General features: G+C 38.8%; 1 protein-coding gene across 5 annotated transcripts in view; it reads left to right on the top strand.

Moving 5' to 3' along the window:
* The window catches only part of Nrx-1 (neurexin 1), a 479861-nt gene that overhangs the window by 330873 nt on the left and 125957 nt on the right, over positions 1-23031 (top strand). For all 5 annotated transcript variants that reach the window (XM_076789038.1, XM_076789039.1, XM_076789037.1 and 2 more), the window contains 2 exons: positions 19485-19592; positions 20891-21083. In XM_076789038.1, the coding sequence (XP_076645153.1) occupies positions 19485-19592; positions 20891-21083 (301 nt within the window). The remainder of the gene's footprint in view (positions 1-19484; positions 19593-20890; positions 21084-23031) is intronic.

Genomic DNA, 23031 nt, shown 5'->3' with positions numbered 1-23031 from the left:
ACGGTCAGACACGTACGTACACAAGAAACAGAGACGTACGCCACCCCCTTTTGTTTCTCTCACCTCGCGAATAAGCTCTCTCTAAATTCTCGTCTACGGAGCTCTCGAGGTGTACCACCGCCTCGCCTAACCGCGACACCAATATCGTAACTCTTGCGCAGCTGCGGCACGGTGGGGCTCTGGGTAAGAAAACACGAAATAACTTTGAATATATATTTCTCGATTACTCGGCTACCGGCGTGCCAACTTCCGGGGTGCAACGAACCCGACAATGCCTTCCGCACGCCGGCAGCTGGCAGTATGAGAACGATCCTCGGCCATCTTCTTCGTTGCCGACAACCGCGGAAATTCGTTTGCCGACGCGGTCACTAATTGGCCGGGTTCCTTTGTTTCAATTTTTTCGCTTCCGCGATAAACAACCGGAAGTTACCGAGGAAACTCGCCGGCGTAGTATCGAAGTATGACGCGGGGAGTGTGGTTGCTCGTGATGACTGGATGAAGGATTTGTTTGTTTTTGGTATGTCAAAATTGTTAAATGAAGAAAGAAATTTCCAGTTGGATCTTATACCTTGCAATCGATGCTCTGAAGTTTGTCTTTTACATTTGATTTTGTTTGAGTCTGATGACAATTGTTGCTTTTCTGAGGATGTTGGAGTCTAGGATTGAATTTGATCAATCTCTGATTGGTTCTTTGAGGGGAATATTCAATCGAAGAGTAAAATAAAATTAAAGTTTGTTGAATTTAATGTCCCTTATGTAAATTGATCGGTATGTGTTCTGAATTGTTAGAAATGATTCATTTTATGCTATCCTCGTCGTCGGTAGGCATGTACAGAGATAGACAGGGCGTCTCAGGACAGGTGAATGGGCATGAGGTGATTAAATTTATAAAAATAGGTAAGAAAAATGAGTAACATTTTTCCAATTGACGCTACGTCTTTTCAAAATATGAGTTTGAAAGTTCGACGGACTCGCGTGGCCTAGTACTCGCAGCAAGTAGAATTGGTTAGCCATGATCAGACGCGTCAGAGCCGAATCCTATTCGCGAACGCGCGTATCCATGGAATGTTCAAACTCGATTTTCACAAAAACAAAACGTCTATTGAAAAACATGTTATTCGTTTCCTTTTACTTATTTTTGCAAATTGAATCTGCTCGTGCACGTTTCAACAAAATATTCAGGATCAATTTTTCAAAAATATTTTACAGACTAAAATGTTAAAAATACAGTGGCAAGTTTGATTAAAGTTTGTTGAATGAAATTCTGCGTAAGTAAATTCAGGTATATATTACATTGTTTGAAATGTTTCATTTAAATGTAGGGATCCTAAAATCATAATAAATCATTGTAGTAACTAAAACACTGAAAATTAATTTTCAATTAATTCTCGCAAGTCTTCGAGCATAATGATATGTTATGAAAAATATCGAAGCACACTTAGTTAAGGTAAAAAGTTGGATTGAAGTCTGTTGAGTTTAACCTTTCATAAATAAGACGATCAGTAAGTATACTAAATGACTTTAAATGCTTGATTTCGCATTGTCAGCGACGATAAAAGTATAAATATATTATTATATATATTGTAGCAAATATAGTGGTTCTATAGTTAAAATAAATCAAAGTAGTCGAACAAATAATAGAACTTTCTAAGAAATAGTTTAATCAAGAATTGAATTTAGACAACTAGTTTAAACACTGCTTAAACTCAGTACATTTAAAATAATAATAGGGGCACGTTTGGTTTCTGTGATGAACGCTTTGCAGTACTTTAAAAATAGTCTACAGTCTAACCTGGAATAATTGATTCCGTTTTAATTAACACTGTGCTATTACTTCGCTCCTCCAAAATATGGTTGATCTCTGTGGGTTCTCGATTTAGCACATGCCAGCCATTAAATGCCGGAATAGTACAGGAATAAGGTATTATCAGCGTGTTGGGTGAGTACTTCTCTCATAAGTTATTTATGAACCATTTACTTCATGAAAGGGCCGCGAGCCTTTTATGTTTATTATAACCATTACTGCGTTATTACGAAATTAACTGCCGGTCAGAATAGCCTAGAATTATGAAACAGATTTTTCATGGTTAACACATTCATTTACTTCTCTATCTTATTGTATTATAAAAAATAATTACGATCCCGACAGCAGAACGTTATTTTCAAGTAACGCGTCTGTCTCGTTTCTTGATAAATTACTATATAGGATGTTCAAATAGTACAATCTTTACTACTTTCTAAAACTGTAAAACATTTTATCTGAAAAGTCTATACATATATTTTAAATTAATATTTCTACATTTTAATTTTGTTTGTCATATCCAGCTAAAATGCAGAGAATTTTCAGACACCTTCCTTCGTCACGGAAGAATTTAATGAATTAGACATCGTTCAAATTTTGCGTAAATGTTCCTGAATACAAACAGAATTAATTTCTATTGAACCTGTATTCGACGTGTAGAAGGTTAATAACGGATAAAGCCTTTCTCTTAAGAAAACCAGGAATTGGTTGGCATTAAAGCAAATTCGTGTACGTCAGGGGAGGAAGATACGTTACGTTCGCCACGGGCAGAACACTTTTAACAAAAGAGCAGGTTATGGGCCGTGACATAGTTCCTTGCGGTCTCGCGCATCGACTTATAACGTTGCGCATCAAGCCTCAAACTTGCAAGTTGCAAGGGGGCAACTCGTGGTTCTACACAACTCGGGGCGAACTTTCCTTCGACAGCTTTAGGCGAACGCACGGGTACCGGCGAGCACATTGAAATCTACACAAAGGGGTGCATTGTGTGGGAGTCGAAGTGGGAGTCACCGTCTGCCCTTTTCGCAGACCTTTGAAAAGGTTAGATAACCGATGGAATTTATTGCAACTTCTCGATGCTTCAGCCCGCGCAGTTAATTACTCGAATATCGTTCGAAACATTTGTCATCGCTAATTAATAATTAATTTTTCTGTTATTGGAAAAGTTATTCCCCGGGAAAGAGATATCAGTGGAATTAAGGCAAATATTTCTGACGAATATAGAAGCGGAGGTACATTGAATTCAAAATTGCATAAACAAATATCGATTGTCGCAGATTTTCCTACTGTCCCAAACGTTTCAGGAAAATTATGGCTTCGTTCCAGTTGCAATTTTAGTTCGATAAAGGTGAATTTATTTGAAGCTATTATTAGGTTGGGGAAAAAGAAATCCATTACTTTTACGTGAACTTCAAGACTTTATTTAACATGTTTCGGATTGTCCGGTTTGGTTCAAATATGCACCGTTTTTTTGTTTCTATAATTTGTTGCTATTTTAAAGGTAGCTTCATAAAGCCTCTCTCATAAAAGTCTTGGTCCCTATTGGCGAAAAACTCTAGTAATCGATTTTCACAATCTTCTCTTGATGCCAATCTTCTTATCACTAAGGAAGTTTTGCAATGCAAGAAAAACATGGTAATCGCTTGCTACCAGGTCTGGACTATATATGGTGGAATATTATTCAGCTCGATCAAATTGTTCAGTGAACATATGAATGTCTGTATGGCTCCTGTATGTTGCAATTGACAGGGACATTTTTTATTTTACAATAAAAGTCAGCCTTCTGCTAGTGATACGTCAACTGAAATCAACATGCCCAGGCTCATTTGAAATAATAAACGGCCACTGTTGCAGTTGCATCAGGGACTCGGGAAAAACCGGAACAGCAACGTATCGATTAGTGCATCCTCGGCCCTGCAACATAGGCAGTAGCTGCATAGGTCGAGATCAGTTTCACTTGAGACGACGTGGCCAGGTAGTTGCGCAACTCGTGGGAGATTCAAGCGATGCCGGCCCGGGTCGTAAGTTAGTTACGTTGTTAGGAAAGGGAACGCAAGGGACGGTACGTGCTGGAAGCCAAGGTTAGGTTAGGACAACCAGCTTCTAGTCGGGTGTGCACAACCGCCGTTCTATCCGACGCGACGCGACGCGACGCGACTCGACGCGACGGATCCCGAGGAGCCAAAACCGCATTCCCCGCGATCCCTTAGCGAATCGGTTACTGTCAGACTCCCGGCGTCTTTCATAGCCGAAGAAATTAATCTCCATTCAAAGTTTCCTGCCCGGAAACGTTGGCTTTCCTTCGCCGAAGTGCTCTTCCGGTTCGATCGGTTTTTATCGATACCCTTTCCGCTTTGGGACCGACCGAACGTCGCCGCACCATTTTCGCTTGGACCCTCCATCAATTACTCCTAACCAATCTACATGTAACTTTGGATTGGACTCATAGTTTTGTGCAGAAAAAATACTGTATGTTTTCTTGGCACGTATACTGACCAGCCTGGAAATTTTTAAATCCATAGGTTCTATAGTTTTTGTTTAAGAAATTGTTGCGTACCGATTGGTACTTTCGACATCATATTTTTGGCATTCGCTGCATAACTTTGGATTGAATATTTTTGTTTCGAAAAAATACCGTATATTTCTGGAACACGTAGAGCAGCTGCTGATAGAGCAGCCAAATTAGCAGCCTGCAACACAAAAATGAAAGAAATCACCCATTATACCAGACTAAACGATCTTAAAAACCACCTAAATGAAATTTTTAGGAAACAGGTATTTGACAAAATTAAAAGGAATTATATACAAAAATATGATAATGAAGGAGCGGATTTTGAGTGGCACAAATTTCCAAGTCCAGTAGATCGTCAAATTGAAACTTCAATTTCTAGAATCAGAATTGGGCACTCAGAAATAACCCATTCATTTTTGTTAAATAAGAAAGAAAATACGATCTGCGATACATGTAAAGTACCAATTAACATAAACCACCTAATAATAGAATGCAAAAAATATGAGAATGAAAGGAAAAATGCTAAGTTGCCTAGATCCTTACCCATTCTGTTAAGTTCTAAGGAGTATATCGCCGGTCTTGCCAAGTAATTAAACAATTAAATTATATATATATACATATTGACGAGTGTGTACATTGTTCGATCGATACGTTCAGTAGTTTTTGTTGAAAAAATGTTTGAATACCACTGGAATTTTTAGCATCGCATTTTTGGCGTTTATGGAAAATGTTCAGAACACTGGAATAATTAGGTGAATAAATAATTCGTAACGAATTGTACAGCGTCGTTTTATGGCCAGTTCATTGCACTGCTTAATTTGTGGATTTCAGCAGAGGAAAACGCATCGATAGGTATCAAGAGCTGTCAGTTGTCATGATCACCCGTTCCATCTTGGAGAACTGTGGGATTAGATTAGATAGGATGTATATTGGATCCTGAAAGACGTCAATGTGAATTAGCACCGGAGATTTTGAAGCAAATGGCACAGCAAATCAGAGCCGAGCTCGAGATTCGATTTCTTATTGGGGTGAGCTTTCGAGAGATCGAGCTGCGTCGAGGAAATTGATCAAACCTCGAATGTCCTTACTATATTACAGTAATTGTATCCTTAATTACTAGACTCCGAATCCTTATGCGAAATAAAAATGTTCTACCTTCAGTACCCGCTATGATAAATTTAAACCTTCTGCTCCTATTAATTAAATTATTCTAGTTTTGTGAACATTCTTCATCCAATTGATTTTCTACTGTCACTCTGCTACCAAGAAACAATTTCTTAAAAAATGAGAGAGTATACTAAAAGTATTCAAACTTACCAATTTCAGCTTTGCACGGCCACTCTTTGTTGCACCGATCCAATCGCTATGATTAGAATTCGCAGGATCGAACAATGCGCCAGAAATTCCGTTCGGTTAGCAATCATATAATGATTGTATGGATAGGGTTCCACGGTGTTCCCAGCGGAATTTCCCATCAGGATGGTAACGTCTTAGGCAAAAGATACCATTTCCGTTCGCGCAATAATGACGACCGACTATAATACTGCCAACACGGTACCCGTGCAACCCGTGCGCGCATCGCGAGACATGTTTTCCCTATAATGTCGCGCGGATATTCGAGCGGCGAACGTCCCAGAATCCCCCGTATAGATTGCTCGATGGGTATTCGCTGGAAACGTTACATGAATATTTAACAAACGCTCGGTAACGACGCGACCGATATAATATACGAAATTATAGGAGAAATTTCGGCGCACGGGAACACCGGTGTACCTACAAGGGGCGGCACTAAAACGGCGTTCCCTTAAAAGCATCTGTGGAACGAGCCGCCATGCCGTGGGAGATTTAATCTTCTCCAAACATTGAAAACTTGACGATAAAAATCTCTTTCAGCAAATTTTTTATTAAACGCGTCAGCTTCGAAATTTACGAGTTTGCGCATCCCGTAGAGAAACTCCGGGTGACCTTCAAACATTTTTTCAACGAAAACTGTTGAACGTATCCGTTTCAAATTTTTTGGGTCCGTAAATGCATGGTTTCAGAGCGTACAGTATTTTTTTCAAGCAGAAATATTGTTTCGATCGAAAGTTATAGTGTTTTCACGAAACCGGTTTATTCGATGCGTTCATAGAGAAAATCAGTGGGAAATAGAGTAGAATAGATTGAAAAATATTGAATAGTGATTGTTGGAAGAATATTTAGAGAAATATAAGCTGCTTAAAAAAGTCAGCAGAACAAAAATTTACCACAGATACGTTTTTGGGAATTAGTGTGCGAAATCTTTTCTGCGTTGACTCGTTTCCCGATCGATTGTAGAATGACGGTTTCCGCAACTATTCGGTGTCTTTACGAGCAATTTCGTCGCAGATTTACCAGCGAATATAATAAACGAACATTTTCGAATAACCGGGGCACAATATCAAGCGCAATTCCGTCGAACGTGAGGAAACGTGGGACGTAGTCGCGACTATTAAAACTCGGGCTGCTTGGCGCTCGGTGGCTCGAGGAAACAAACGGTATTGCAAACAATTACCGAGTCCGTCGGCGAATCACGGGAATATTCAGTTAAGTATAATCCCGACGAAGCGGTATTTTAAAAGTTTCGCCCGGGTCCCGAGCGACTCCAGAGCCGACCCTGACTGTTTTAATGAGATGTTTATAACTGTGTTTAAGTGCATAAACAAGCTGCCGTTTTCGTAGCTGTTTTTCCGCGATGTCTGTTCTTCCGTTCCCTTAACGCTGCGGTTTTTCAGTTCTTCTTTTATGTGGTCTGAAAACGGAACACTCTGTAGCTTGAAATTTCACTAATAAATCCTCGATTTTAAGCTGGCGAAATTCAAGTAATAATTCTTGGTTTAAAATTCCGGAAGCTGCGACCGTGACATTTTAACGTTCGATACCGACAAGTAATTTTAGCATTGGATATAGATAAGTAACTCTAACATTGAACAGAGAGAAATGATTTTAAAAATGGACACAGACAACTCATTTTAACATTAGACACAGAAAAGTTATTTTAACGTGGAACAAAGATAGGAAATTTTAACATTGAACACAGAGACCTGATTTTAAAATTGGACTGAGACAACTCGTTTTAACATTAGACACAGAAAAGTAATTTTAACGTGGAACAGAGATAAGTAATTTTAACATTGAACACATACAACTGATTTTAAAATTGGACACAGACAACTGATTTTAACATTAGACACAGAAAAGTAATTTTAACGTGGGACAAGGATAGGTAATTTTAACATTGAACACAGAGGACTGATTTTAAAATTGGACACAGACAACTGATTTTAACATTAGACATAGAAAAGTAATTTTAACGTGGAACAGAGATAGGTAATTTTAACATTGAACACAGAGACCTGATTTTAAAATTGGACACAGACAACTGATTTTAACATTAGACACAGACAACTCATTTTAACATTACACACAGAAAAGTAATTTTAACGTGGAACAGAGATAAGTAATTTTAACATTGAACACAGAGACCTGATTTTAAAATTGGACACAGACAACTGGTTTTAACATTAGACACAGAAAAGTAGTTTTAACGTGGAACAGAGATAAGTAATTTCAACATTGAACACATACAACTGATTTTAAAATTGGACACAGACAACTCATTTTAACATTAGGCACAGAAAACTAATTTTAACGTGGAACAGAGATAAGTAATTTTAACATTGAACACAGAGAAATTATTTTAACATAGGACACACAGGCAGATAATTTTTACATTGGATACAGAAAAATAATTTTAACATTGGACGCAGAAAAATTGGGGAATAATTTAAATAAATAAGTCATGATACTAATTTATATTATTATAGATCACAAGGAACATGAATATTTTCTTCCTTTAATGGACGTCAGAATCAATTTTAATAGCCATTCTCTTTTCTTCTGCGGTACTTCTAAATCACAAACAAACAAACAATATGTCCAGTCGTGTGTTCATGATTTCCGACGAACATCCGAGGATAAATAACATATTCTGAAAATAATCGAATTCAACAATTCGGTTGGTACATTGCTGTTCAACGACGAGTATCGACACTTGTATCAACAACACTATTCAATCACGTATCACAATATCCCCGCAGTATTTCGCGAGCTCAGAGTATTCTTCAAACATTCTCGAGTCACCTCGGTGAAAGAATTTCGCGAGTTTCACGTGCCAGCGATTTCAAGCCTCGCACGTAAACGTCGAGAAACTGTTTGCCTCGCGAGCGTTCGGATAAAACTTAGAAAGTCACCGCGAAAATTTTAATTAAACGGCTCTCGAGCTCACAGCCGAACGTCAATTTCACAAAATGAATACCTCCGAACGTCCGGGCCACGGTGATACACCGTCCAGATATGTAAATCATCGTTTAATCGCGCAGCCTTATCAAGAGGAAACCGCCTCCCCCAGAAAATTCTCTCTGCGGTATTTACATTAAAATGTACATTAAAATTTCTACATCCCCGGATATGCAAATGCTGTCTGGTGATGTAGGTGGCCCACGAATCCAGGCACAATGAGAACTCTTATCGCCGCTTCATCGGCCTCGTTTTAACAGGACAATCTTTGTAATCGCGGGAAAAATCGCGAAATTGCATGGCTCCTTAAAACTGGAGAACCGACCGACCACCTGGCGCAGAATAAGCTGCAACAGAAACGAAAAAACTCGTCCTCGTTGCAACGTGCAAAATCTACATTAATACCATCGTAGAGCTCGCGTGATTTATTTTATTTTTACACGATCTTCTGCCTCGAGACAAATCAAGATAAGCAAACTTTTCACGAAAATAATTGAATATAGCTACACAAAGCTACATCACCGAGTTCAATTCTACAAAAACAGCTATACCAAACAATGATACAAGTTTCATAAAATCACGCCTACCAATATTGAACCCTCCGACGCACAGTGGTCCCAATCAACGATTTAGGAGGAAAAAATACTAAAATCATTTTTTCTTTTGAGCACAATACCGTTATTTATAAATTTGGTCATTCTACATTGAATGAGACCATAATGAAGTCGATGCGAAATTATATACATAATTTTTTACACTTCCACTTGAAAAATTTGCAGCTCCTGTACTTTTTAGATTATTTTCTAAATAATTTACGAGTATATGACGATTCTTGGTCATAGTCGACTGCATAACACCTAATTCCTTCAGGTGAATAACCATGTCTCGCCGAGTTATACCACGCACTCTGTCTACAAAAAAAAATTATTTCTCAGAAAATGGCAACTAAAGGCAAACAATTTTCGTATTCATATCAAGTATAAGAATGTTACTATCGCCCAAAAATAGTTTCAATTAGTAACATTTAGTAACTTAGGTTCTGCACTCCACAACACGTGGAATAGCTTACAAAATAAACGAAGACCATGTACATCAAGATGTCCCGAAGTAGAAATAATAATATGAGCCATTACATTGAAATAAATTTGTAGTTTTATATTTACCTTCAACTGTGGAATTCATATTATCATGAATATAAAAGTATTTATAACACCAGGTAACCAGAACACACGTTTTCAGATACACTATTTCGCGACAAGCGATCGAGTAACGTAAACCAATGATGCGTTGCGACTCGATATTTGCGTTCGTCATTTGTTTCATTGTTAATGAAACTAATACCAGAGGTCACTTTGTGTCTCTGTGGGATATATAGTACATAAAAAATTCACTGATACGTGTTTTTTGTTACCTTTAATTTTTAACTTTTTTCCTTCTAATTCATCGATTGGGACCACTGTGCGACGGCGGAGCCCGGGGTCTATCTTGACCCAGAGTATCAAAATCGTCACCCAATGGGTCAGTTTTTGGTGTGTTAATCAAACGATCCAAGGAAGATTAAATCGAAAGGTTCGCCGACATTTAATTCAAATGAATTGAAATGAATTTTGCTGTACTCTGCCAAAAAAAAAAAAAATAATTGACAGTTTGGGTCCACGACACGAAGCAAGAAAAATTGAAAAATGGCGTCTGTGTACCTGTCGCAAAGTGTTCGAAAGATGACGAAGCTGGTTCGATTCTGCGCGTCGGAAGGTGACGAAAAGATTTCGGCCGGGGGCAGTTTCAGTTTCTGCGAAGTTTTACGGCGCGAAGGTGGGGACACGCGCTAATCCTGCGAGGCGATATACCGTTTTATAGCTCGTAAAATTCGCGAAGGGACTCGTAAGAAGGTTTTGAACGGCGGCGGTGCGGCGACGGTGCTCCAGATAAAATCATAACTGCCCCCTTTAAATCGGGTTACGCCTTTCGCGAGACTGGGGTGCCCGTCTGCATTCAGAGTACACTCGAAGATGCCCAGACGTGAACTCAGCATTGTAAAGTGGCCGACGCGTCCCGGTTAGAAGTCCAACGACACCGGGGGCCTCGTAAAATCGAAAGGAAATCAGGGCCGACCCTGTTTCTTCCGGTCGTCAAGAGTCTACGATCTGAAAAACTTTTCCTCTTCTTAATACTATTCTCGCGGACCCCGTATCTCCTGTACAGGAGTTTATGTTTCTCGTCGACGCGAGTTTCATTCGACGACGCCGATCCAAAACGCCGTGGGATTAGCACGTGAAATGCCAAATATACAGGGTGGTTGGTAACTGGTGGTACAAGCGGAAAGGAGGTGATTCTACGCGAAAAAAGAAGTCGAAAATATAGAATAAAATGTTTTCATCCGAAGCTTCGTTTTCGAGAACATTGAGTTTGAAAATGCAGCCATTGCGCGTGTTATTCGATAGGAATTGTCTGCTGCGTCTGATCATGACCTACCAATTCTACTTCCTGCGCATACTAAAGCACGCGAACACCCGACGGATCTTTAAATTCGATTTTCTCGAAAACAAAACCTCAAACGAAAACATTTTATTCTATATTTTCGACTTCTTTTTTCGCGTAGAATCACCCCCTTTCCGCTTGTACCACCAGTTACCAACCACCCTGTATAACCTACAGATTCGTACAAAATCGGAGTAATTTAATTAGCGATACCATAACTGGAAACTTAAAATGTATTACAGTGGATGCTGTCTCAACCCTTTTGAATTCGAAAGACTCCAATAAAATTCGGTTTATCTGGGTATCTTGTAATAAAAATGAATTTCTAAACCCAGTCAAAAATCACTGTCAGTCATATGTGACTGACATGGCAGTTAACGCGTTGAACTCTAACCCTGTGCGAACGGATTATTATTATGAAATTGTACCAGAGACATCGTTGTTAAATGCAGCATTTTCTCCTGGAATTAAATTTTATGACGAAAATTAGTACGTCGAATGCAAAATACGAAAATCATTTGAAGAATTTAATAATACTGTCGTGTGGTTGCCATCTCTATGAAATTATTAAGGAAAGAAATAAATGTCTGTGCCGACAATTTTAATATTGCACAAGAATCCACAATCTAGAAATTCCCCATTTTGTAACGTAAAATGTTAACAGAAAAATTGAGAAGTGTCATTGATACAGTATGGAACAATATCGGATGATTTTCAAAGACCGGAATTATTGAGAACACGATGAGATTACACGACTTTATGCGGGTCTAGGGTTTTCTCGGTGATTTTTATAGGAAAATTCAGCATTTTTGACGATGAAGCGTTTATGGCAAAGTGGCGGAGGCTTCCGACGGATCTAATATTCCTCATATAAGGAGCTCGAGTATCAAGAAGTGTTAGGGGAGATCGGCCAAGGAAAAGAACGAAGGATAACGCGAGCAAGCGTGAATTCCCCGGAACGAGTCGGTTCCTATCGTTAACGAATACTTCGCCGGGTCTCGTAATGAGCTCGTTATCTCCCTTGGAACGCTTATTAATTGCTTACCTTGGTGAATTACAAGAAAAATAGTGAAAAGGGCTCTAGCTTTTGTTACAGTAATTGAAATAGTATATTTTCTCGGCTGACACGCTTTTCCACCGAAACGTGCGTCAAGAGTTTCTAGTTTGTAACAAATTAATAGACTAATAGAAGCACTGGTAAAGGGGATAATTGATATTAATATTAACGGTCCTCGTACACGGCTTTTACGGAATTTTCTTGCGGAATTGGGACGCGGAAACTATTTATGGAATAATGCTTGCGGTTCGAAGTTGAATTAAAGTGTAATCATGCATGGCAGCTTTCAATTTTGTGACGTAGCTGTGAGATAAATTATTCCGTGTAGCCAGAACAATAATTGGAAACAAACGGTGAAAGTAGGACGCTGTCAAAAATCATAAAAATCCTCCTGTCGTTTTACTAAACATTTTCCGAATCAATTGGAAAATGACATTATTTTCTATTGGCTTTATGAGTTTTCGAAACCTTAATGAAACGTAATAGAACCTCCAAAAAATTAAAATTTGGAACAGAAAAATATCTAATGCAGCTCATCGTACCTTTTATGAATAAAATAATTATAACAGCTTCTAGAAAGTAGCCAAGAAAAATCCAAATTTGCACAGACGTCTTCCTAAAATATCTATGTGATAAAATTAAAATTCTCATCTTCAATCGTAATAAAAAAATTGTCTTTTAATACATGACGCTTTTTAAAAAACTATTTCGATTTTTAAGGGTTGTTTCAAATACTTGAACAACAGTAATGCCGAAAAGGATTGAAAAATGGCTTAGAAGATCGAAAAGATATAAAAAGGCTACTTCGATGCAAAAAAATAGTTCATAGCCAAATTGTTAGTAATCTTTCACTGTTCATCCTTCGACTTTCCACTGTTCCACACTCTCTACCCCGAAAGGGGTGCCAGCCTTCGTAGACCCTCGGTCATTCGACGAAATTACGGACGGAAAGGACGGAGAATAGAGAGACGATCAATTAGAAAAGTTAAATTACTTCGTGAAATAAATTATTTACTAATCCATGGTTTCCCGAACTAATCCTTCCCGTCGGTTTCGAAACGCAGAATGCGATAAACCCTCGTTCCCAACGAACCCTTGCTTTTTAAGAGGCCTGGCGAGATAAGGGTATTAAGATTTCGAAACTGAAATGCTCGTCTGCGAATTTCCACCGAATTGAAGTTTTCGCGAAGCTTTGCCGACGGGATCACTGCAATTGGAAAATGAGAAACTGGCAAATTGCAGACATTTTGTCTCTCCGAAACTGCATATACAGTTCGTACTCATAAATTGTCAAAATAAAAAATTTTCGTTTAAACATCACTAACGAAAGTTTCTTGCACCAATGGCACCTCTACTATACTCTCCACTAATTTGCAATCATCCGTACTAAAAAATTTCCTTTAAAAATTCCCTCCCCAAAAATCGGGAATTTCTCAATTAAAAATCAACCAAGAATTTCTCGCAACGGCCGAAATAACAAATACACCACGGGATTCCTCGAAAAGCATAATCTAACGTCCGTGGAATCACGTCGTAAATTCTGAGCGAAAACGGAAGTACAGTCATTTTCTTCCGCAGACGGGGTTTCCGGGCGCTCGGAGTCCCAGCGATCGATTTCTTTGGTCGATTAATGGATGAACCGGCAAACACTACTCCCCGTTCGGGACTGGAATACTTAAGTCTCGGGGTTCCCTCGGTTTCAGTAGTGTTTACCTTGCCGGTTTCCGGGCTTTTAATCGTTTCAATGTTTTCGCGGCTTAATCGTTCGCGACGGACGAACACTTCCCTTCGCCGTAACATGTCGGCCCCTCCGGCCATTTTCCTTTTCGTGCGAGCCGCGATTTTCGCTGGAATTTCGTTCCTCGGGGCTCACGTGAGCGTAATCAAATTATACAGACACGGGGAAGATCTTCATACGTGATTCCATCCCCTAACGATTAGCAGAAGCAACCCCTCCGGCAACCACACCAAAAATCTAACCGCTTTACAATAACCTGTACGAACATCTTCCTCGAATGTTAACAATGAATGCCGCTTGCGCTTCGAACTTTTCAATTGGGCCAGAGTGCAAGGATAAAATTCATTTTCATAATGAATTTATGATGAACACCGTTAACTGTGTTTGGTACAAATTATAAACCGTAAGAAGTTTTTATTTAGTTAGGAAGAACTTTTTATTTAGTTAAAAAGAGAGATAAAAAGAAGATAAAAATGTGGCTGATAAAATGTGATACCACGTTTAGAAAACAATTTTAAACTTAGCTATATCGAAGCAGCTATGAAGTAAGAAATTACTGAAAAGAGAGGTTGCCGATGAAAAGAAATATCACAAACGTAATCAACTAGAAAACAATTTTAAACGTAGCGAAGCAACATTAAATAAAATAATTCATCGTTCTTTGAAAACGCATTGTCCGTCTTCAAGTTGAAGCTGCGACATTTTGACAGGGAATAAATTGAGGCAGCAATTTAAAAAAGATCAAAAAATGAATGAGTTCAAAGGCAGGCACCACCAAGTCGATTAAAATCGTCACCGGTGAAACAGGAATTCCGAAAAAATGATTTACTGTCCCGAACAACAAGCGCGAGTAGAGGCAACGCTGGTTAATATTTATACCGGACTACGGCTAGAATAAATATTTATTCGGGAGCATAAAATTCGCGCGCGTGGGTCGAATCATTAATATTTACATAGAATAAAAAGCGTCACGGGGTAGATTGAATTTCGGAAATATATCGGAGGCGTCCTCGGGAAACTGTACAACAGCCTGGAGCTGATTTCGAAGCGCAGCGAGCGTAACCGTGCATATATCAAACACAGAACGCGAGAGAGAGAGAGAGAGAGAGAGAGAGAGAGAGAGACTCTGGAAAATAGCGAGTTGTTTCGGCGAATATGAAGCGGCCGGCCGCCAAGTTGGTGTCAGTTGCCGTTGGGAAAGAGAAGCCGGGAAGAATAAATAATGAGGCTCGTTAACCGTGAGTTTTCGACGTGACTCTTCGTCACGGAAATTGGCCCCGTTGTCATGGAACCGCAATTACAACGTTCCCGAACGAAACCCAACGAAACCGCTTTAAATCTGGGATTAGAGGATCCCCAAAGATACTTTCGAAGACAATCGGTTCCGAGAAGACAAAAGGTATTTGTAAGCAAGGAAATTTTGAATAGTACCCTTGTTTGCAAAACATTTACGGTGTCTGCGGTGGGTATTAGGGGAAAGAGAAATTGAGAAGTTTGATAGTTCTGAAATTTGTCGATAATTCTTAACAATTTTATTTCATTCATATTTCACTATCATTGTCAAGAAGTATTCATATTTATATCAACACGTTCGTTAACAACGACAACAATTTTATATTTCGCTCTAAAATAAAAATGTGAAAAAATAAATAAATAATAAAATTGATTTAGTTTACGATATTATTTAAAATTATCTAAACATTTCAATTTTTATGTAATAATATTCTTTTCAACAGTTTACAAAACGATGTACAAACGTGTTAATACTTTCCTTTTAGCGCATAGGTTTATATCGAAGTGGTCGCGTTAACAACGAAGTACGGTGGTAGAATAATTTTTATGTTAACTTGTTGGTTTCTATATTAGGTGCAAGGTACTTCTTTCGAAAACTTGTAAGGAGATGTAAATTTGTATAAACATTTGCAGTTTGGTTCCCGACAGCCTCGCAATCGAGTTCTCGCTACACATGTCTGACTAATTCAAACTTATACTACTTGGTTCTTTGGAAATACACTCTGTTATCTGTAGAATATTTTTGACACACTGTGATAATTTATTACAAAATATTTCCCAGGCTTCTATACGAAAAATTTTCATGATTTCGTGGAAAGTTTGGCCGTTGTGTCGTCCACGAGGGTAATGAATAAACCAGGGATGAAAAAGTCGAAACACAAACTTGAAGTTTCGCGACTTAGCATTTAATAGTCTCGTAGGAATGCATTAAGATTCATTTATGGTTCTTGTTATATTGTTCTTGCGCAGACTGTGTGGTAGTGGGCGAAGTTTATCGGGAATGGAGCATACAGAATGAATCTCTGGTAAAAGAACACGCGACATTTTCTTTCGAAGACAAAAATACTTGGAAATGATAAAATCTACACTGGATGATTTTTGCAATTACTTTTTAATCGAACAGTAAATCTACATAATAATGAATGAGAAACCGCTAAACAAATGCATAATAACTTCAATAATGGTCAGAATTTTCTTTTAAAGACGACAGTACTTGATGCAGATTAAAATATAAATTATATACTTCTCGCAACATTACAGTCATTCGAATTTTTTAATAAAACACCAAAACCATGTAAAAACACGCAAGCGACAGTTACAAACAATTCAGTAACGAATAATTAAACGAAAAATAATTTTCATAAAGCCTGGAATTCCATTTTTAAACCTCAATGTACTTGGAAATGGTAAAGATAATTTCTGCCACGTTAATTTTTAATGGACCAGCAAGCCAATGTAATAATAAAGTAGGGCCAGTTACGAGCAACTAGGTAACTAATAAATGACTGATAACGCAACTAAAAGATACGAGAAATTTTCAATATTCTGGAAATAGTAACCACAGCAGCTCGCTTCCGATAGTTGAAAGTAGCCTGGTCATATTTAAACTGGAGCCGCGCGTTATAAGGTCAGGCACGGCACACTGAATAATGCAGCGCACGCCTAACCGCTATGAATTCACATCAAACAAAATGGGGGCCCTCCCGCGGTCGTTCGTTTCTTCCCGGCATTTTTCGTTTCTTTTTTCTGGCATCCACGAGACGCCCCGAACGACACCGTAAAAGCTAGTCTCGCGTGTTCCCGCCGTTTTTATCGGCGAAAAAGATGCCCGATAATTCCTTTCGATGTGTCCAAGAGGGAACGGTAAAAATATTATTCTCTTCTTTTTTCTTTTTATTCGAAAACGTCAGCTGCAGAACGGAAAACGGGAACCCGACGATTACGGTCCGCGCGATCAACAATCCGTCAACGTGACGGTGACGGTTTCGATTCGCGTGCCGAAACTAGTGTTTCCATTCAAATAAATTAAAACTTCTAAGGTAGAATCGCGACATAAAAAGTCACAAAATATTCGAAGATTCTCCATGAAAGTAGAACCTCGGGCTTCTTTTATTCTGAAGGAAAGAATTTTTTGTGTGGTTTTGAATCGAAACTGTCAAATATTTTAACGCTGTACATTATTCGCGACTTTATAAAAATTATGAATATGTATAATTTGTCGTAAAAGGGCTACCTCATCCACTCTAAAAGTTACTGTTTTTCTTACAAGTAAGACATTCAACGCTGTACAGTTTCCACAACTTCACGAAAACACTACCTAACACACTATTAAATTAACTTTTTGTTTACTCCTTCAGACGAGACGTGCCGTTCAACACTGTACATTTTCCACAACTTCCCAAAAACCACCAAAGTACAATCCTCCGCAAAAGTACAGGCCCATCCTCACGAAAAGTTGCTCTGTCAGTTTGCCCAAAACGAAACAAGACGTCACGATCAATTTACACTCGCCGCTCCTCTCGATTCCCCAGCATCGGCTTCGAGAACTGAAATTCTTCTGGTAGATTTTTCGAGAGTTTCTTATCCAGATTCCGTCCGATGCGCGCCGATTTTATCAAAGTTTCCACACAATCGTCGAAGTAAAAGTTCCGTTCGGCCCGCTCTGACACCACAGCTCAACATTTCTCGTTCGAAACGATTTCTATACGCTGGGACACGAAAGAACGCCCCGTGGCTGCAGGCGTGTAACGTCCGAAAGTAAATAAACAAAGTAAATAAAAACCTCGGAAATCGCCGAACAACGCTCGCCGTGCGCAAATACGTTTTATCAGCGCTGTCCGTCCTGTCAATCGCCTACCTTCCATTTTCTTCGACCCTTGTGTCAGTAACAAATTTATTAGAACGTTCAACACCTTTGCAATCATATTTAAAAATTTGTATACATTTTTTGATAGGCGCGATTATTTTACTGTGGACTTTATGGCTTTTTGTAGGGCAAAACCATTTTTCCAGTCATGGAAAATTTTTACAGAGCACCAAAGTGACCATTTTACATTACTTTAGAAAAGTAAAAAGAATATTGGATTTACTTTGCCTGAGGAAACCAGGTACTTTTAACCTTTTTTTATGTAATCCTGTAGATTTTTAGGAGAAAATGCCGAAAATCCAAGTTTCAATCTTAGGAGAACACTAGTTCAAAAGTTGTATAATTGGAAATCCGATTATAGTTCAAGTGCAAAATATTTTGTTGGTTCGTGTTAGGTTTTTCAGGGGGGTCTGGATATTAAGAATTGCAAGTTATATTTACAAGTTTTCCTTTATTCGCGTGAGCGGAAAAGATATTTTCCTCAAAGATCGGTGCTCTACGTTATCGACATTACCGCGTGCTAGTGGTGCCATCTAGCGGCTCCGCTCGTTAAGCGACGCGCGACGGTCACTACATACCAACATGGCGGCGCCCTTACCTATCAAGAACGCTGAAAGTCGGACGCGCATAACTTTTGAACTAGTGATCTCCTAGGATTGAAACTTGGATTTTCGGAATTTTCTCGCCAAAATCTACAGGATTACATTACAAAAAGTTAAAACTGTCTGGTTTCCTGAGGTAAAATTTAACCAGAATATGAAATTTTTAGCCAATTTGTTGAATAATTCCTCATCTTAAAATGTGAATAATTGTAGATTTACAATATTTAAACCCTTCATTCAGTATTTGAATAGTGTAATTGTAGTATATAATTTAATATGTATATATAATTGGTATAATTGATCGCGGGTTATTGACACAAAGGTGAGACCGGAAACGGCAAGGCAAGGGACAGGATTTACCGTCGGTTTCTGCACTCCTCGATCCCGAAACGGCGAACGGTAAATCACTTGGCTCGCGTCCGCTGCAGGAGACCCCGGGTGCCGTCGCTTCCGAAATTGAAGTAAAAATTCCACGAACACGAGACACGTGATTATTTAAGCTATCGTGCATGATGAATGGACCTCTCTCTCTCCTCGGACGCGATGGGGAGCAGACGATTTTGGATTCGGAACACGACGGCCTTCGCCAGCGCTGCTGCCCCGGATCCGCCATTCTTCTCCAGGACGTCGAGGGATTTCGTCTTTCCTTTCCCGTTTTTTCTTTGTTTATTTTTTTTTGTCTCTTGTTTTCTGGACAGTGTTTCTTCAACAGTTCTCTGTCTGCATTATTTTTTTCCTTTTTTCGTTTACTTTTTCGTTCTGAAGCAATGGCGGGGGGTAGGAGCGACACACTAAGAGCCGTCTGTCTCATTTGTTTCAGGTATTGCCGCCTTGGAAGTCGGCCACGGAAGGCAGCATGTCCTTCAAAATTAGAACCAACGAGCCCAATGGACTGATCATGTATAGTCGCAGCGGTGCGCACACCAGGGTAAGTGATTTTCAATTTTCTTATTTTTTTATTGATGGAAAATTTACATAGTACACTCACAATGTTCATCCTAACCAAAAAACTTCTTTCATCGACCATATGATTCCCAGTTGCTGAACACAAAAGTGGAAAATCATTACTAATACAAACACTATTCTCAAACACTAGTGTCCTGTATCTTGCAAATTTGCAAATTCAAATTCAATTCAATTCATTGATCTTTTGCGAGTACAGTTTAATCGAACATCGTAGTTTTGCCGACAATCAGAAAACGAATTTTTGTCGGACGTAGAAAATCCCTAATTACTGTTGTTGAACGGCAATGCTTTCGTGAAACTCTACGGCACCGTCTCCGCAAGTTTATGGCAATTTTTGGAGCAGAGTTACGCCAGGTGACGAGCTCGAAATACATTTTCGCCTCTCCCTTTCGTTTTCCATCTCGCTCCCTCTGTCCCTGGCGCGGTTATCTCGATTTAACAATAACCGGCGTGTAATTCCCACAATTATATTTCGGCGTAAAGCAGGCGAGCATTAAAATCGCGAATAATCAAGGCCGTGCGGCACGAAACGGCGCGAAATAAATGGGAAAGTTGCGAAAACCCGGCGAAACGACGGCACTGCGCGTGGACTTGTTGCAAACGTTAGTTCGTGCGAGTTGCTCATTAACGGAATCCCATGAGTAAATGCTTCTCTGGATTGTGTTTGTGTCTGCTCGAGGTGATTCTATCTCGCATAACGCGTAGGATGACGTATACTATTATAAATTACGGTAACCGTATTACATTACCGCCGGGATGACTGTCAATTTTTTGTTTACACTTTAGCTTCTCGTAAAACAAAGTTCTCACTCTTTATGTCCTCGTGGTACTTAAAAACACTGTCATTAAAATTTATTAAAAATATCAAACATTTCTAGAACTTTATTAGCGAAGTACAGTAAAAGTTCAAGAATCATTAAAATGCTGCCGTGAATCGCTCAACTTTACAAACACGCATAATTTTTGAACCAGCGAATTCCTCGCATTATAACTTCGATTTTTGGCATTTTCTCGTCAAAATCTACAGGATTATATACAAAACAAATTGAACAATTTTTGGACCCAGAAGGTGAAGTTTCACCAAACCTATTAGAATCGACGAGGTGTCATTCTATTTGTGTACCGTTGAATGAGTTGCTCTGATTTTGTGTGACTTTTAGGGCATTCTCATAGCACTCAACGAATTGATTTTATTTTAAAGAAGTTTGTTGGATGTTTTAATGATCAGTTAAAATATTGTTTTTTTTTTTGCACCTGCAGCAAGACCTGTTCGCCTTCGAAATCTTCGACGGACACCTGTATCTTCACATAGACCTCGGAAGCGGTCCTGTGAAGGTGAAAGCATCGAAAGGACGAGTCGATGATGGCATGTGGCATGATGTGGCGCTTCGTCGAACCAAAAGGGAAGGTCGGGTCACGGTTGGCAATTGGACAGTCGAGTTTCGCACACCAGGTACGCAAATTCACATGTCTGCGGACCAATTTCGCGAAACTGGAATCAAGTAACTGTTTCGATAGTAGAACAACAATCTAAAACTGTACTAATTGTGCCGTACGAAATGTCACGGTGAGATCTTTGCAAAAATTTACTGAAGCAATTTAAAATGTACATTTTAAGGCTATAGAATTCCAATTGTCTGAGGTGACAATTTCGACAGTGAAATAGCAATTTAAAAATATATCAAGTCCCCTGCAGTGGTACCTTATTTTCCTAGGCTACGAAATGTCACTCTGGGATGTCAGCAAAACCTTTGCAAAAATTTACAGGTACACTCTAAAGTGTACAATTTCAAACTACAGAATCCAAAATTCAGCAATTATTATGCAATGCAGCAGCAAAACAGATTGAAGAAACGTCTTATTTGCAATAATTACGCAATATACTAGTCAAAATGGTTCTAGAATTTTCTGGGCTCATTAGAGTCGCCAAGGTACAATTTCAGGGTTAAACTACATAAGATGAAATTCCATGTGTAATTGTACACGATACTGGCTCCATAACTTGGGACTTGCACAAAATTTAAAAGTTGCAGTTAAGGTGTCATTGCGAAAGTTAGACGGACAAATGGACTCGTTAGCATAGTTCACGGGAGGGACACGTTGCAAAAATCTCCCAGCCCGTCAGCGAATCACGTGTCACGTTTACGACGATTCACAATGCTTAACATTCTTGTCACACAACGCTCTAAATTCCGCTGCGCAGCGACATAAACGATGAAGTAGGAAAAACGCGAGAGGTCGAGGAGCCAGCCATTCATAATTTACAGTCACACACCCGGGGACACTTATCTGCACCCGTAGCTAACCGTTTCATGTGTGAAACATAATAAATCCACCCCTACAGAATTTTTTACTACATTTTTGCAGTTTTATTACTGCCACATATACCGTAGAAACACTGTTTCTATTGTCGACATAAATACCCCAACAATTTTCGGCAAGGATCAAAACAGTAAAAATTCTCTCGTAAAACAATAATAAAAATAGACTGCAGTCAATGGACAACAGTGAAAACATGTAAGGATACAATAACGTCAATTTATTAAGGCAATTAGAGAGTTTTCTCGATATATGTCCAAAACACGGGTCTAGCCACGGACATATATCGGCCAGGAGATACTATTTTTGATCCACGCGTGCTTTTTGGCCTCTCACGGGGTGTACCCCGCGGCAGGGGAGGATAGCTCTGGGACTTTTATCGACTAGGCATTTGGGACATATACAGTGACTCCCACTAATATTCGGACGCTCTTAAAAATCGCATAACCTTGTTAATATTGGACTATACTACCTGAATTTTTTTCGAGAAGTTAGAACAATTGGTTCGCTACATAACGTGAAAAAATGTTTGATTAAAATTGCAAACGGTTGAAATTGCAGAGAAAGTACTAAAAGTTGTATTTTGCAACTTTTTAATGTGGGCTTATATCAAAAATTTAAAAAGTACGTTTTGTACATCTGTATCAATTATACATATTCTGAATGTTTCATCTAAATCAGTCAACGTTGCAATGAGCTACAAACGCTTAACGAGAAAATCGCAGAATTTTGGTCTTGTCAGGGAATTTCGCCCTTATGTGTTCATTTTGAAACATCTGTAGCTCATTGCAACGTTGATCGATTTTGATGAAATTCGCAGAATATGTATAATTCATACAAATCTACAAATCGTACTTTCTAAATTTTCAATATAAAGTCCACATAAAAAAGTTGCAATATACAACTTTTAGTATTTTCGCTGCAATGTCGACCAATTGCAATTTTTGTAAAAATTTTTTTTTCACTTTACGTAGCAAACCAATTGTGGTAACTTCTTTTAAAAAATCTAAGTCGTATGATCCAATAATAACAAAGTTATACGATTTTTAAAAGCGTCCGAATATTAGTGGGAGTCACTGTAT

This window comes from Halictus rubicundus, chromosome 6 (genome assembly GCF_050948215.1).
Source record: "Halictus rubicundus isolate RS-2024b chromosome 6, iyHalRubi1_principal, whole genome shotgun sequence".
Taxonomy (NCBI): domain Eukaryota; kingdom Metazoa; phylum Arthropoda; class Insecta; order Hymenoptera; family Halictidae; genus Halictus; species Halictus rubicundus.
This window is presented reverse-complemented; position numbering and strand designations above follow the sequence as displayed.